The following is a 15,868-nucleotide window of genomic DNA, read 5'->3' as shown; positions in this document are numbered from 1 at the left end:
GTTATTTCAATGCTAAACCTTATGGATCGGGTGGCATGGTGGCACAGTAGTTAGCACTGCTGCCTTACAGCACCCGGGTTCAAATCCAACCTTGAGTGATTGTCTGCACGGAGTTTGCACATTCTCCCCGTGTCTGCGTGTGTTTCTTATTAAAACACATAATTACTATCAAAATTAATTGAATTTTTAGAAGTAGATGGGAAAGTAAGCTCAAAAACCTATAAAAATATTTTTAAAGAACTGTTTAACTGTTCATCGAAAAGTAGTTTTTTCCTTGATGTCAATGGGTTAATCCTGTATTAATAATAAAGTTTGCTTTAATATCAAAGATCCCTAGTTTGCCAGTGTCACTCCTGGAGCAAAGTATCCTTTCCTCACAGTTTATAAATTGAAACATGTTGGAGTTTTCCGTCTGGTTTTCTAATATAAATTGGGGGTCTGATGCGGTACCTTTTTTAAAAAAAATTATTTTAAAAAATATCTTTTTATTCTCCTCCTTTTTCACATTTTCTCCCAAATTTACACCCACCAACAACAAACAATAATCAGGAACAAATATGTCAATCCCCATATCGATAACAACGATCCCATCCTCCCACCAAACCCCAAACAGCAGCCCGCATGTTAACATAAACAAATGACAAAAAGGAATCAGGAATCACCCATAGTCACCATCAACATACACCGCCCCTTCCCCCCAACCCTCCCACCCACACCCCCCAACTAATGTTTGATGTTATCCAGTTCTTGAAAGTGCAAAATGAATAACGCCCATGAATTGTAGAACCCCTCCATCCTTCCCCTCAGTTCAAACTTAACCTTCTCAAGAGTCAAGAATTCCAACAAGTCCCCCCCCCCCCCGCCACGCCAGGGCACAGGGTGGAGAGGCTGCTCTCCATCCCATCAGGATCCGCCTTTGGGCGATCAACGAGGCGAAGGCTACAACATCTGCCTCCGCACCCGTTTCCAACCCTGGCTGGTCCAAAATCCCGAATATGGCCACCCGAGGGCCCGGGTCCAGTTTCACATGCACCACTTTGGAAATTACCCTAAAAACCTCCTTCCAGTAATCCTCTAGCTTTGGACAGGACCAAAACATATGAACGTGATTAGCGGGGGGGCCCCACAACATTCACACACATCTTCTACTCCTTCAAAGAATCGGCTCATCCTCGCCCTCGTGAGGTGCGCTCTATATACCACCTTCAGCTGTATCAGGCCCAAACTCGCGCATGAGGTGGAGGCATTCACTCTCCGGAGCACCTCACACCAGACCCCCTCCTCCTGATGCGGTACCTTAACACTGTTAAGTTTCCAATACTTGTCTTGTGTATATAAAAAGGAAATAACTTTGATATTTCTCATCTTTTAAGGAATAGAAAGATAATCTTTCACAGTGTATTGACAAGAACTTACAAATTGCTTCTCCTGGATAGAGGGTTTGAGTGGGATACCCTGGAATATATTTCTCATCTACCACCTTTATATTGTCCAGTGTGTGTAAAATAATGAACTCCCGCTCAGCGAGTGACAGAAATTCATTTATGTTGTCTGGAAAGAAAACACAAAGAATAAAGTAGTTATATGTGTTAGCAAAACGAGGAAATGGGGGCAAATTTTTTGTGTGTTCGAGTACCTGAGTTTTGAAAATTTTTCCTGTCTCTGTAGGAAAACGAGATCATGGAGCCATCCTTGTAGAGTTTGTAAAGTCCCTGAATCTCAGCTGCCCTCAGGAGAACATGTTGAGATGCAGACACGAGAAGCATGTTGCCCTCGTCATCTTCACCGGGGTGGACCATGAGCTCAGCGCCTGGACAAAGAGGAAGGACTTGACCATTAAAATCACAGGTTGGGTCAAATGAAGAAAGCCCGTTGGTCCTGGTTAATCTCATTCTTCCGGAATACCAACCCTGCTAGCTACCCATATAGCATCTGGGCAAGACAGTCAGAAATACAAGGAAATGGAGAGACAAAGTAGAATGAAACAAGGGAACTAATATACATGGGCCCATTCTCCTTTCCGGGGACGAAGTCCCCACGCCGGCAGGAAAACCGGCGCCAACGACTCTGGCGTCAACGGGCCCCCAAGGTGAGGAATTCTCACCTGTCTCGGGGGCTAGGTAGACGCCGGAGTTGTTGGCGCTGCTCCAGCCGGTGCCAAATGGACTGCGCAAGTTCGCACTTGTGTGGAACTACCGCCATGATTCCGCGCATGCGCAGACTGGCCAGTGTATTTTGGCGCATGCGCAGGGGGTTCTCTTCTCCACACTGGCCATGGCTGAGCCCTACAGGGGCTGCCACAGAAGGAAGAAGTGCCCCCACGGAACAGGCCTGCCCGCAGATCGGTGGGCTCCGATTGCGGGGCAGGCCACCTCAGTCGGATCTCCACGTGCCCCACCCAAGGACCGCACACGCGAACTTACCTGCCAGGTCCCGCCGTGTGGGGCCATACGTAACCCACATCGTCGGGACTGGCCAAAAACGGGTGGCCGCTCTGCCCATCGGGGCCCAGAGAATCGCCGGGTGGCCGCTGCCAACAGCCCCCGAATGATGTGGTGTGAGACCTGCCCCAGCCCGAAAACGGCGCCAGAGAATATGGGGCAGCCGGCGTCGGGGCAGCGGGGCGGGATTCACGCCGCCCCCCGGAGATTCTCCGACCCGGCCCCGGGGGGGGGGGGGGGGGGGGGGGGGGGGGGGGGGGGGGGTCGGAGAATCCCGCCCATGATATACGTGTATCCAGAAAGTGTTTGGAAGAGAACAACATAAAGATTGAGGGACTCGGCGGCGCATGGCGCAGTGGTTAACACTGCTGCCTCATGGCTGAGGACCTGGGTTTGAATCCTGGCTCTGCGTCACTGTCCGTGTGGAGTTTGCACATTCTCCCCGTGTCTGCATGGGTTTCACCCCCAGAACCCAAAAGATATGCAGGTTAGGTAGATTGGCTACGCTAAATTGCCCCTTAATTGGAAAAAATATAAATTGGGTACTCTAAATTTATTTTTAAAAAGATTGAGAGACTAACAGACAAAACAGAATGAGAAAGAAACAAGAATGAATCAGAGATTGAGAAAGAAAGAATGCATGAATGACATAGCTAGAAAAAAGAGGAAAGAGAAAAGTCACAACAGAAAAACAATAAACGGTGCTTTTATTTTAAAAAGTGCAAAGCGACTGAACAGATCCTGTGAGAAAGAGATGTGCGATGGAGAAAAAGAATGCAGAAGTAAAAGTGGAAACAAAATAAAGAGGGTAGCTAGAAGAGGAAAATAACGGTATACAAAGGAAAAGGAAGGCCTGAGAGCTCCAGAGGAACATCTGAATGTGATGAAGCAAGAGTACAACTTGTAAAAGAAACAAGTGGAACGCCTCGATAAAAGCAGAGCAACTACAAGCACAAAGTAAACGGCCACAAGAGAAGGTTGAGGAAGAGATGGAAGTGCAAATTCTACATGAGATGAAGGAAATGCAATATCATAATTCAAAAAAACAGAGACACGCATAGAAGTTACAGTGCAGAAGGAGGCCAAGGAGGTCAGTCTCTCACTGTACTGGACACAATGCTCACATATCGGAGGTGATCCAGTTATACTGGGTTTTGCTGTTTCTGAGATTTTGAAATAATTCATAAGTTGGATGTGGACGTCGCTGGCTAGACCAGCATTTATTGCCATCCCTAATTGCCCTTGAGAAGATGGTGGTGAACTGCCTTCTTGAACCTCTGCAGTCCCTGAGGTGTAGGTACTCACACAGTGCTGTTAGGAAGGGTGTTCCTGTATTTTGACCCAGCCACAGTAAAGGAATGGTGATATATTTCCTAGTCAGGGTGGTGAGTGACTCGGAGGGAAACCTCCAGGTGATGGTGTTCAACACGGAGGAGCACTGATTCATCAGCTGAGCAGGAGTGGCATGTGGTAATCAGCAGGAGTTTTTCTTGCCCATGTTTTTACCTGGTGCCATGGGGTCCAGAGTCAATGTTCAGGACTCCCAGGGCAACCTGCTCCCAATTGTATATCACTGTGCCGCCCGCCACCTCTGTCCTGTCAGTGGCATAGGGCATACCCAGGAATGGTGATGTCTGAGACATTTCTGTAAGGTATGATTCTGTGAGTATAACGACATTAAACTGTTGCTTGACTAGATTGTGAGACAGATCTCCAAATTTTGGCAAAAGCCCCCAGATGTTAGTAAGCAGGACTTTGCAGGGTCGTCAGGGTTGGGTTACCGATGAATCTTCCAAGGGACAAAATGTCTGCCTACTGCTTACAAAGTGAATGGCAGGTGAGCACGTCTCAAATTCCTTGCCTGACATGGTAGGGGGCCCAGTGTGGCAGTGATAACCAAAACACCGAGTGAGGTGGGGTTTATCAAAATCCACAAGGACAGAGCTAGGTGCACAAGTGACGACCAGTCTCAGAACCCCTGCCTGGATTGTTGGTGAAGGATAATTCAAAGTTAATCCTGGACCGGGCTGATTAGAGCAATGTCAGATTCCATGGAACAGGTGAATGCCAAATATGTGCATTGGAGCCCGGTGCAAATCTGATATCCTCCTATTGGTCCAGCAGATTTTGGCAGGGCTCAGTGCTGGAGAGCATAAATGGGCCCAATCCTAGTTTAATTTTAGGATTAATGTTTCTTTAAAATTTGCACGGTCAGTTAATAGGCATACCACCGACTATCTTCTCTGTCTGGATTCGGTCCATCAGCCATTGTTTGGTTTCTATGTTGATGTTCTCAATCAGCTCCAAAGCAACCAGAGGTTCCACTGCCCTGGAAATACAACATTTACAGGTAGGCCTGGTCCAAGACCCCATGGCTGCTGGCTCCTTGGGCTTCCTGAAAAAGATCAGAGTGCTAACCAACAAGAATTCATAACCACAAAATAGTGATCTCTTAATTCATCAAAATGGTTCATACATACAAGTGGAACTGTTACCATCACATGATGATGTTTCCATGATAGTCAGGTTCTGCCATTTGAAAGCATTATTTTGGCTGTATTTGCAAAGTGAGGCTAACATCACTCATGTAGCCAATTGTAAATTTGACCCGAAGATTGCCTGGTGAATAGTTGCAAGATGCGGGGGAAAAGAGGTTGCACCAATGCAATTTGTCTTTGGCATCAGCTGTTGATGTAACATTGTCTCTTCCCCCCAAATCTTTATGGAATTGACTTAACCCTTTTCCCTCCTTGAACCTGGTGATAAATTGAATTAAAGGCTCCCGATGCAGCTGCCACTATGGTATTAAAAATGTCTCAGGGGAGCTGTGTCAGTTCTAATCATGAGGTGATGAACTGCAGTTAAAAGCCGAAATAATTTTTCACAATTTCTTGAATGTCAGGTACAGATAGATCAAATATCCAATTAGCAGTTAATGTGGAGGAGATAGATTTCTCCGGCAGCATCAACCTGCCCTGCTGGCAGGATGGGCAGAATCTTGTTAAGGTATTAGGGGGTAGGGGGTCTCGCCTATTGGCTGGGGAGACAGCAGGAGACCCACGTTGCCTCTTTTCAGGAGGACCTGCGAAACTTCGAGCCAATCGGGCACTGAGGGCCTTTGATCAAGTGCCCTCTGCCCCAGGAACTGACAAGTTGACTGCACAATTGTTGCTGTTGTGCCCTGTGCAGCTGGGTTAATATCAGCAGGACAGAGTGAGGCCCTTAATTGGTCCTTAATTGGCCACTTAAGGGCCTCAATTGGCAATGGTGGGGGAAGGCTGACCGTGGGCCTTCCTGCCCAGAACTTAATTCTGGTAAGCTGGGAAGGCGTCAGGATTCAGGTAGGCCCTCGCCCCACCTAAGTAAATGCCCTTCTCACCTCCAAGCTCACCACCAGAGAGAGCAGAAGATTCTGCCCGATGGGTGGGCAAACCATTCACCTCTCCATGCCTTAGCCCTGATCTTTCTTTGAACTGGGAGCTGGGAGAATCCGCCTTGAAATGGTCGCAGGATGCACATGAGAATGCAGACCACAGTAGACTTTGACTTGTTCATCAGCTTTTCCTCTCTGCCCCCACCAATGGCCCAATTTGATCATAAACTTAACTAAGAAATCCTGGGGAGAAGGGGCTGAAGGACTATGATAATATGTCATAAGTAGCCAGAAGCCTGAATATTAACCTCCTGATATTTGGAATTGACGGGAATGCTAACTATCTGGTACATAAAAATGATATTATCATAGCAAATGGACAGACAGCATTTTGACAAGATGGAGAAACGGGGGCTGGATTCTCCGCCCCCCCGCGCCACATTTCTGCCTCGACCCGCCAGCGGGACTCTCCCTTACGCCGGCCGGTCAATGGGGTTTCCCATTGTGGGGCAGCTCCACGCCGTTGGGAAACCCCCCGGGCGCCGGCAAAACGGAGGATCCCGCCAACGGAGAATCCCGCCCGGGATCTTTCAGGAACTGAAAAGTGTGCTACACCAGACACTAAGGGGCGATTCTCCAGCCATGTTGCACCCATCACACATCCCACTATGTGGGGAGAATAGCAGGAAAACCACTAAATGGGTTCTGCGTCAGGCACCAGACAGAGCACGATATTCCCAGCCGGCATGACAGGTGACATAATCTGGTTCACACACTTGCATATTTAAGGCAGCATTTAAATATTCTGGGCTGGATTCTTCCGCCCCGCTCGCTGCTAGATCGCCAAGGACGGGACAGGGACCATGGGAAAGCCCATTGACCTTGGCAGGATTCTCCGGTCTCCAGGTGGGCGCGGCCAGAGAATCATGCCCACTGCGACCGTTTCAAGGCAGATTCTCCTAGTTCCCAGTATCCTCCTCCTCGCTGGCACACGTGAGGCCCGCGGGAGCTACTACTGGTCTACATCACTGGAGATTAGACATGATGATCACGCCGGGGGGCTTGGAAGTCATTGGAGCCCTGTTGTAGTTGGGGACATGGCAGGACAGTGCCATGGCACTGTCTCCTGGCACCCTGATAGAATCAACTGACACTGGCAGGTCAACACTACCAAGGTTGCCTGGGGCAGTGCCTGGAGGGGTGAGGCATGAATGTGGCGGGGCATGAAAGTGACGAGCATGGCAGAGGCATGCCATGGGGCAGGTCACGAAGGGAGCATTATGGGGGAAGGGCATCTGGTGACCCCTATAGCAGGGTGTCGCTCACCTGAGGGGGAGTTGCTGGTACTAGCTTGGGGGGGTGGGGGGGGGGGGGGGGGTGGGGGGGTGGTCAGATACCAGTGAGAAAGGGTGGTGGTGGTCTGAAGGGAGACCCAATGGAGGGGGCCCTAATGCCCTGATGCCTGATCCTTAGGGGAGGTGGGATGGTAAAGGGGGTTGATACTGGCGAGGATGGTGGACGGGGCACTGAAGCACTGATGCCAGCAATGTCGTGGGGGTGTGGTGTCTTTACTGTCATTTAAAGATCATCCGCCCTTTAAAAATGCGCCCCAATCTCTGTAAAGCCAGTCTTGTTTAGGACTCGTCTCTCTCAGTGCCGGTGCAGAACTCATACCCCCTCCAAAACCATTTCTAAGTGAGGGTGGGTTGCGATCTGGATCACGCCTTGTTTCCCGCCGGAGGCCACACTTAGAAATATTTTGGGAGAATTCTGCCCGATTTGGCTATCACAAATATCATGGTAAGTATTAATTTGTTTGCCAACTTGGGGCAGAATACAACCCCCATTTGGTATAAATTCCTTTCAACTGGAAATACAAATAAATATTAAACAGGAAGTGGAATATATGTGCTCTACCTTTCTGCTACTGAATGACTGCGAGATACCTGCACAAATGAGCAGTTAAGGTGGAATCCTAATCACAGCACTGCAGGTTGGAGCCAAGGTGTCTGCACTGTAGTTTGTGTCCCATCCTTGTTGAACTGCACAAGTAGCTTCTTCCCTTGTATCAGAGAGGTGAAACGTCACTAAAACCAACACCAACGAGTTTGACAAGCTTCTTGGAATGTTGCCGCACTAAGAACCTCCCATCTTCCTGTCAGGATCCAGGATCTGTATAGAAGCTGATTAAATAGGAGGGAAAAGTTAGAAGGTTTAATTGAACATTGATTACAGCAAATGTCCTCAGCGTTATTCGGTACTTTTTAACAATTACTTGTCTTCTGCAGTGTCCGATTGTCTTGCATATTTAATGAAGGGACGATTGGCACCTGAATTCACCCAATAGCTTCACCCAATAGCACCTGGTCCGTGGCTTGATTTAAAGCACCGATTGTCAGGAAAAAGCCTTTGTGCCATCCATCAAGACTGACTTGTCTAAATCGCCCGCTCCGATGGAAGCTCAGCTGTTGCTGTTAATCAGGGTGTGGCAGTTAGGGAGTAAAATAACGATTTGCTGTCTTTTCTTTGGGTCTTTTGTTTGCCAATCAGTAGAGAGGCAAATCAAATGAATACCTGTGAGACAGGCAGTCCCGCCCGCAGTGGAAAAAGAAGAATCCTGCTGAACAGCCAGTGGTTTTAGAAAGAAAGAAATAACTTTTGTTTAAAGACAGGTTCACCCTGACACCAAATCAGCTTTCAAATAATTTATTATTTAGCTTATTTTTTTAACTGAGAGTCAAGTCTTTGAATCAGAAGATAAACTTTAAGAATAAAAGCAAATTACTGTGGATGCTGGAATCTGAAACAAAAACAGAAAATACAGGACAATCGCAGATGGTCTGACAGCATCTGTGGAGAGAGAAGTGAACTAACATTTCAAGTCTGGATAAATCAGTCAAAGCTAGCGAGAACTGGAAACAGGATAAGATTTATACTGTTGGGGGGGGCGGGATAGCGTGGAGCAGTGGGGCTGGATAGAGGGCCAGCTATAGGTGGAGATTGACAAAAATGTTGTGGACAAAAAGACAAATGGAATGTAAATGGTGGTGATCAAGGCTAAGAAAGGTGCTGATAGTGGCACATTAAGAGATCAGAATATGTTAATGGCAGAACAAAGGTAAGCATTATGTCAAAGGACAACTAGGAACTGGGTACAGATGGCCCTAGTGGGGTGGAGGGAGGAGAGACAATGGTAAGGGAAAAATGAACGGATGGAATGAACGGAAATAAATTGATAAAACTAAAAATGGGGTGAAGGTGGAGGAGTGAGGTCACAATCTGAAGTTGCTGAACTCAATGTTAAGTCCGGAAGGCTGCAGGGCAGCACGATGGTGCAGTGGTTAGCACTGCTGCCTCACAGAGATGAAGCAGGTTCGATCCCAACCCTGGGTCACTGTCCATGTGGAGTTTGCACATTCTCCCCGTGTCTGCATGGGTCTCACCTCCACAACCCAAAACCATGTGCAGGGTAGGTGAATTGGCCACGCTAAATTGCCCTTAATTGAAAAAAAAAGAATTGGGCACTCTAAATTTTTTTTAAAGAAGCCCGGAAGGCTGTAATGTGCCGAATCAAAAAATCTTCCGCACCCGGATTCCGAAATCATGTCTGGCGCCGGGGTGGAGAATCCATTTCCGCGGATGGAATCGGGACCGGCGCTGGTTCCACGATTCTCCCGCCCCTGAAAAGCAATGTATCCCCTACCTGCGGCCATTGCCAGAGGCCCACCCCGCTATTCTCCGCCCCCGACCAGCCGAAGTCACGACAGTGTGGATCTAATGTGGTCCTGCCATTCGGGATACTTGCGCGGCAGCTGCGGACTCAGTTCATGGCCGCCATGGTCGGGGACGGGCCAATCGCAGGGCAGGGGGGCTCTCATAAAGGACCGGGCTATTTTTGTGGGTGGTCTGGGTCGGGCGTGTGGCCGATCGGGGGCACTATTTAGGAGGTCCAGCTCCGAGGTCTGAGTCCGCCATGGAATACGGCGCCACCGTTGGAGGCCGCCGTCGTGCGCATGCGCGGCCTCTGACCCGGAAGTGCAGGGGGGGCCGTATCTGCAGCTAAAGCTGCTAGATTCACGATGAGTCCCTATTAGCCCCCTGCAGGGCTGTGAGTATGTGGCCCTTTCAAGCCAGTTTTTCTGGCGTGAAAGGCCACAGTTTTTACGACGGCGTGGGGACATAGTCCCTGAAACGAAGAATCCAGCCCAAGGTGCTGTTCCTCCAGTTTGCGTTAGGCGTCACTGGAACATTGAAGCAGGACAAGGGTTACAGGAAAGTCCGGGTCCTGCTTGCAGATAGACCAAAGGTGTTCTGCAGAGCATTTACCCTGTCTGCATTTAGTGTCTTGGTAGCGTAGACCTCATTGGGAGTAGCGAATGCAATAGTTTGAAGGAGGTGCAGATGAAGTGCTACTTCATCTCAAGAGAGTTTAGGCCCTTGGATGGTAAGCAGTGAGTAGATAAAGGGGCAGGTGTTGCACCTTCTACGATTGTATGGGAAGGTGCCGTGGGAAGAAAGTGAGATGTTGGGAGTGATGGAACCAGGATATCCCGGTTAGAAAGGTCCCTGCGGGATGCTGATAGGGGGAGTGAGGGGAAGATGTGTTTGGTGATGGCATCATTTAAGCCTAACTTGAGTTAAAATGATCTTTGGCATTTCCACTAGTTTGTGAGGAATCGCTAGGCAGAGAGTTATAAAGAGTATGTAAAGCAAATAGGTGGCTGGAAATTGCTACTGGTGAGTGAATGCTTAACTTGACATTTCCTCAGTCTGTTATTTTAACAAATGCATTATTAGTTTAAGTTAAATAACTAACATCACCAATTTTCAGGTCCAAATGAATGAATATAGGTGAATGGTGAAGAGCAGCTCTTGTCCTCCATACTGTGGACCCTTTGTTCATGTGATTTACAAGACATTTCGTCTAGACTAGGAATCTTTAATAGATATTGGTCATACCATCCCCACTCGTCCTTCATTCAAATACCAGCAACTGGGTGGGCCACATCTCACCACATGGTCACACCTTTCCTCTGTCATAGGTATTTGCGGATTAGATACAATTTGACACCCGGCTCCTATAAATATTGCACAATAACTAGCAGTCGTGGCAACCGGATATGTAAAGTCTGCACAGTCTGAGCTGAAGTAAGTGAGTCAAATTCAAACGTGCTGTGGATTGATCCTACATTTCCTGATCTGGTTCAATTCGGACCCGGAATTCAACGAAAATTGTTTCAAATTTGATTAGAAATGTTTGTGATTTCCTTTGGTTGCCTCAATAAAATAGTTTAACCCCACTCTTTAACAAGAACCATTGGGCATAAAATTCAAAAATGCTGATGATGTGCATAGCTCCTTTTAATTAGTTGAGTGTCCTTTTTTAAATCATGCCAGCGATTGGTTTCTATGGTAATGATGAGTTGGTCACATTCACTTTCACCTATTCTCAAGAACATTTTTTTTGTCAGGTTCTACAAGGTACGAGTGAGACTGCAGAGCAACAAGTCAGCTCACAATATTGGATGGCTGCCAATACGTAGCAGGATGTCATTGTAGAGAGTATATTTTACCTTCGGAATATGGCTGACAGTATCAATGCTGGAATGTGGCCAGGGTTCAGTATGACACTAAAATCTTGTTCTCATTAGAGTTCTGTCAGCAGAGGCAGCCCTGTCTCAAGGGACATTAAAGTAATGGAAACAAGGTAGTGCCATGCTTCTGGTGATATGCAGATTTGACCTGTCCTTACACAGCTGGAAGAAGAGGGTCACTAGGGCAGCACGGTAGCATAGTGGGTACCACTGTTGCTTCACAGCTCCAGGGTCCCAGGTTCGATTTCCGGATTGGGTCACTGTCTGTGCGGAGTCTGCACGTTCTCCCTGTGTCTGCGTGGGTTTCCTCCGGGTGCTCCGGTTTCCTCCCAGAAGTCCCGAAAGACACGCTGTTGGGTAATTTGGACATTCTGAATTCTCCCTCTGTGTACCCGAACAGGCGCCGGAGTGTGGCGACTAGGGGCTTTTCACAGTAACTTCATTGCAGTGTTATTATTAGGTGGCAAATGGGAGGCCTTTGTTACAGGTCAACTGTGACTCATGTACCCCTCTAGCCCACATTATGAGAAATCTGTGCCCAGGAAACTAAAGCTACAGCTGAATGTTTTCAACAACTGCATAAGTCGAGGGTTAAAAATGTGCAGCAGGGGTAGCACGGTGGTGCAGTGGGTTAGCCCTGCTGCCTCACGGTGCCGAGGTCCCAGGTTCGATCCCGGCTCTGGGTCACTGTCCGTGAGGAGTTTGCACATTCTCCCAGAGTTTGCGTGGGTTTCACCCCCACAACCCAAAGATGTGCAGGGTAGGTGGATTGGCCACGCTAAATTGTCCCTTAATTGAAAAAAATGAATTGGGTACTCTAAATTTATTTTTTAAAAGTGCAACAGCTTCCGCATGGCCACTTACATTGAAACTGGGGCAGGTTGCAGAGGTACATTACTAAAAGTGATTAACTGGTCATGATCATATTGCTGTGTGTGAATTGGCTGTTATGATTCCTACATGACAACATTGGTTGTAAAATCCTTTGGGATGTATCCTGAGGTTGTAAAAGGCACTATATCAATGCAAGTTACTGCTTTTCTTTCCATATTGCCAGTCTCCTGGTTGGCCATGCAGGATGTGGAGTGGCACCCCTCAAAATATAGGGCTGGATTTTCCGGCGCTTTCTGCCGACGGGATCTTCCGGTCCTGTTGAAGCCGACCCCGTGCGGCGGATTCTCCAGGGGTGGGGCAGGCCAGCCACACAAAATGTCGTACACATTGGTGGGACATAAAGATAAGGTCAGCACCAATGGCAAGTCACCTCTGCCACTGGAAAACACGCCATGGGGGGGGGGGGGAGCCAGAAAGTCCCGCCAGAGGGTGGGATTTTCCACCCCTGTTTTTGGCTGGCGGGAAAGTCGGGGCAGGGAGGGGGGTGGGGGAGTGGGGGGGGGGGGGGGGGGGGGAGAGACAATGAAGAGGGAGTCCCAAAATGGCACTTACGTTGGTGGGTTTTCCCATTGAGATAGTCTCCGCCCCCTGCCAATGACATAATGGGATTCCCACCATGAAAGGGCAGGAACCTCATTATCATACATTTAACTGTGATTAGCGGGCCTCCCCCTGCATCAACCCCAACGTAAGGAAGTCACGCGAGCAGGGGTTTATGGTTCTGGACAAATATGGGACCTGGCAAAGAGAATACGCCGGGGGTGCACATGTAGGTACAGCCCCTGGGAGGAGAGGGTCATGCCCTGGCACTGCTCCATGGCACTTTCACTGGCACTTCCTCCGACACTACCCCTTGAGAGCACCTGGCTATTTCCAGTGGGGTTTCCATTGAGGAGGTTCAGGATCGGGGGTACCATGGGGAGGTGTGGGTATCCCATGTCTGTGATAATAAAACTTGCTGGATTGTAATTGCTTGTATTGTTGTATCATATCACCGGCGATCAGAGTACTGATATCACATAAGTCGTCTTGGGTGTTCCGATACACAAACGAACCAACACGGTTGCAGATGGTACAACTCTGTTTTATTGTTCTGAATAATAACAACTATTAACTTCTGGCTGTGGTTCGTACTTCACCAGTTAACCTGTGGACCCAGCCCTAACACTATCTTAGAGAGGCACTCAGTACATGGTGTATGTCCGAGTGGCACGCTGTGAGCTCTGTGCCCTGAGCCATCTCCTGCTGGAATCAGTGGGAACTGTGGTGTTCCCTGTTTTATAGTGTGTGTGCTCTCACTGGTGATTGGCTGCGATGTTGCGTGTGTGTTGATTGGTCCGTCGACCTGTCCATCAGTGTGTGTGTGTGATTGCACCATGATATGTTAATGTGGATATCATGACATCCCCCCTTTTCACAAGAATATGTGCCTACATGCTAATAAATATTGGTGTGTACTGAGTGCGACTGAGTATGTGTGGGCAATATTTACAACATGTACATGAAGCTAAACTATATACATAGGAAGGTGTCAGGTGCAACATGGCAACGAGGTTGTACCACAAACAAAACAAGTGCAATAAGTAAACATCGAAAGAGAACTCCTGGAACGACAAAAAAAAGAGAAACACGTTAACATTGTTGCACAACAATTCAGTGAGTCCAATGTGCTAACAGGCTCATAAGTCCAGCCTAGTAGGTGGGCGACGAATTCGGGTTGACCGCCTTAAGGGTGGGTCAGGATCCACCGGCTGATGAATGGGCCTGGCCACGGGCGATAGAGGAATAGGCAGAGTGTCAGGAAGCTCCACGAAGTCGACATCAGGGACAACAGGAGGGCGTGGCACCGGTGCATGATCACGTAGCGAGCGCGGAAGCAGCCGAAGGGCCCGCCGATTACGCCGGCGAATGGAGCCATCAGGCATGCGAACCAGGAACGAGCGGGGAGTCACGCAGCAGAGAACCTCGGCAGTTGCCGACCAGCCACCCTCTGGTAGGTGTATGCGGATGTTGTCTCCAGGCGCCAGGGCAAGAAGATCAGTTGCCCCAGTGTCATGAGCCACCTTCTGCTGAGCACGCTGCTGTCTCATCCTTTGCAGTACTGGAGCATTGTCGGGTTTAGGAACATGAATGGATGGCACAGTGGTCCTGAGGGCGCGACCCATCAACAGCTGGGCTAGTGAGAGGCCTGTGGACAGTGGGGCCGAGCGATAGGCCAGCAGGGCTAAACAGAAGTCAGATCCGGCATCAGCTGCCTTGCAGAGGAGCTGCTTCATGATATGGATGCCCTTTTCCGCCTTGCCATTTGACTGGGGATACAGGGGGCTGGACGTCACGTGTGTGAAGCCATATGAAGCGGCAAAAGAAGACCATTCTTGGCTCACAAAAATGGGCCCATTGTCCGACCTGACGGTAAGCGGAATGCCATGGCGAGCGAAGGTTTCTTTACATGCTCTGATTACAGCTAATGATGTCAAGTCGTGCAGGCGCATGACCTCCGGATAATTGGAAACATAGTCAATTATGATGACGTAGTCCCTGCCGAGCGCATGAAAAAGGTCCACACCCACCTTTGCCCAGGGGGACGTTACCAACTCATGGGGCGGAAGCGTCTCAGGGGGTTGCGCCGGCTGAAACCTTTGGCAGGTGGGGCAGTTGAGCACCATGTTGGCGATGTCGTCGCTGATGCCCGGCCAGTACACAGCTTCTCGGGCCCTCCACCTGCACTTTTCAACCCCGAGATGGCCTTCGTCCAATTGTTCGCGGACACGCCTCTGCATGCTGTGTGGGATCACAATCCGGTCCAACTTTAGGAGGACACCATCAATGACGGCCAAGTCGTCCCAGACATTGTAGAATTGTGGGCACTGCCCCTTGAGCCACCCTTCCGTCATGTGGCGCATCACACGTTGTAGAAGGGGGTCAGCCGCAGTCTCACGGCGAATGTGGGCCAGACTTGCATCAGTAGCTGGTAGATTGGCCGATGTGAAGGCTACATGTGCGTCGACCTGACAGACGAACCCCCCCGATTCGGGCGGTGTGCTCACTGCTCTGGACAGGGCATCCGCGATGATGTGGTCCTTTCCCGGGGTGTAGACCAGTTGGAAGTCGTGCCTCCGGAGCTTGAGCAGAATGCGCTGTAGGCGAGGGGTCATCTCATTGAAGTCCTTTTGTATGATGGCGACCGGGGAGCGATGGTCGGTCTCCACGGTAAACTGAGGAAGACCATACACATAGTCGTGGAATTTATCTATGCCGGTTAACAAACCCAGGCACTCCTTCTCAATCTGCGCATAGCGCTGTTCAGTGGGGGTCATGGCCCGAGGCATAGGCGACCGGGGCCCATGATGCAGTGTCGTCGCATTGCAGGAGTACCGCCCCAATGCCGGACTGGCTGGCATCAGTCGAGATCTTTGTATCTCGAGTAGTGTCGAAGGACGCCAATACCGGGGCGGTGGTGAGCTTGATCTTGAGCTCCTCCCATTCCTTCTGGTGCGCGGGAAGCCACTAGAACTCCGTAGTCTTCTTTACTAGGTGGCGAAAAGCCATTGTGTGGAAGGCAAGGT

The 15,868-nt window shown here is 49.3% G+C and overlaps 1 protein-coding gene across 4 annotated transcripts in view; it reads right to left on the bottom strand.

Annotated features, from left to right (window-relative positions):
* The window catches only part of ano10b (anoctamin 10b), a 72,797-nt gene extending 64,534 nt beyond the window's left edge, over nt 1-8,263 (bottom strand). The window contains exons 1-5 of one of the 4 annotated variants that reach the window (XM_072518429.1): nt 8,090-8,263; nt 7,732-7,997; nt 4,670-4,836; nt 1,637-1,810; nt 1,417-1,551 (exon numbers count right to left, since the gene is read on the bottom strand). In XM_072518429.1, the coding sequence (XP_072374530.1) occupies nt 1,417-1,551; nt 1,637-1,810; nt 4,670-4,814 (454 nt within the window). In that variant the 5' untranslated portion in view covers nt 4,815-4,836; nt 7,732-7,997; nt 8,090-8,263. The remainder of the gene's footprint in view (nt 1-1,416; nt 1,552-1,636; nt 1,811-4,669; nt 4,837-7,731; nt 7,998-8,089) is intronic. The other 3 variants (XM_072518431.1, XM_072518430.1, XM_072518432.1) reach the window with 3 other exon arrangements.
* Between the last annotated feature and the right edge of the window lie 7,605 nt (nt 8,264-15,868).

The sequence above is a fragment of the Scyliorhinus torazame genome, chromosome 10, assembly GCF_047496885.1.
Source record: "Scyliorhinus torazame isolate Kashiwa2021f chromosome 10, sScyTor2.1, whole genome shotgun sequence".
Classification (NCBI taxonomy): Eukaryota; Metazoa; Chordata; class Chondrichthyes; order Carcharhiniformes; family Scyliorhinidae; genus Scyliorhinus; species Scyliorhinus torazame.
The sequence above is the reverse complement of the archived record's forward strand: the minus strand, read 5'-3'. Positions and strand labels throughout refer to the sequence as shown.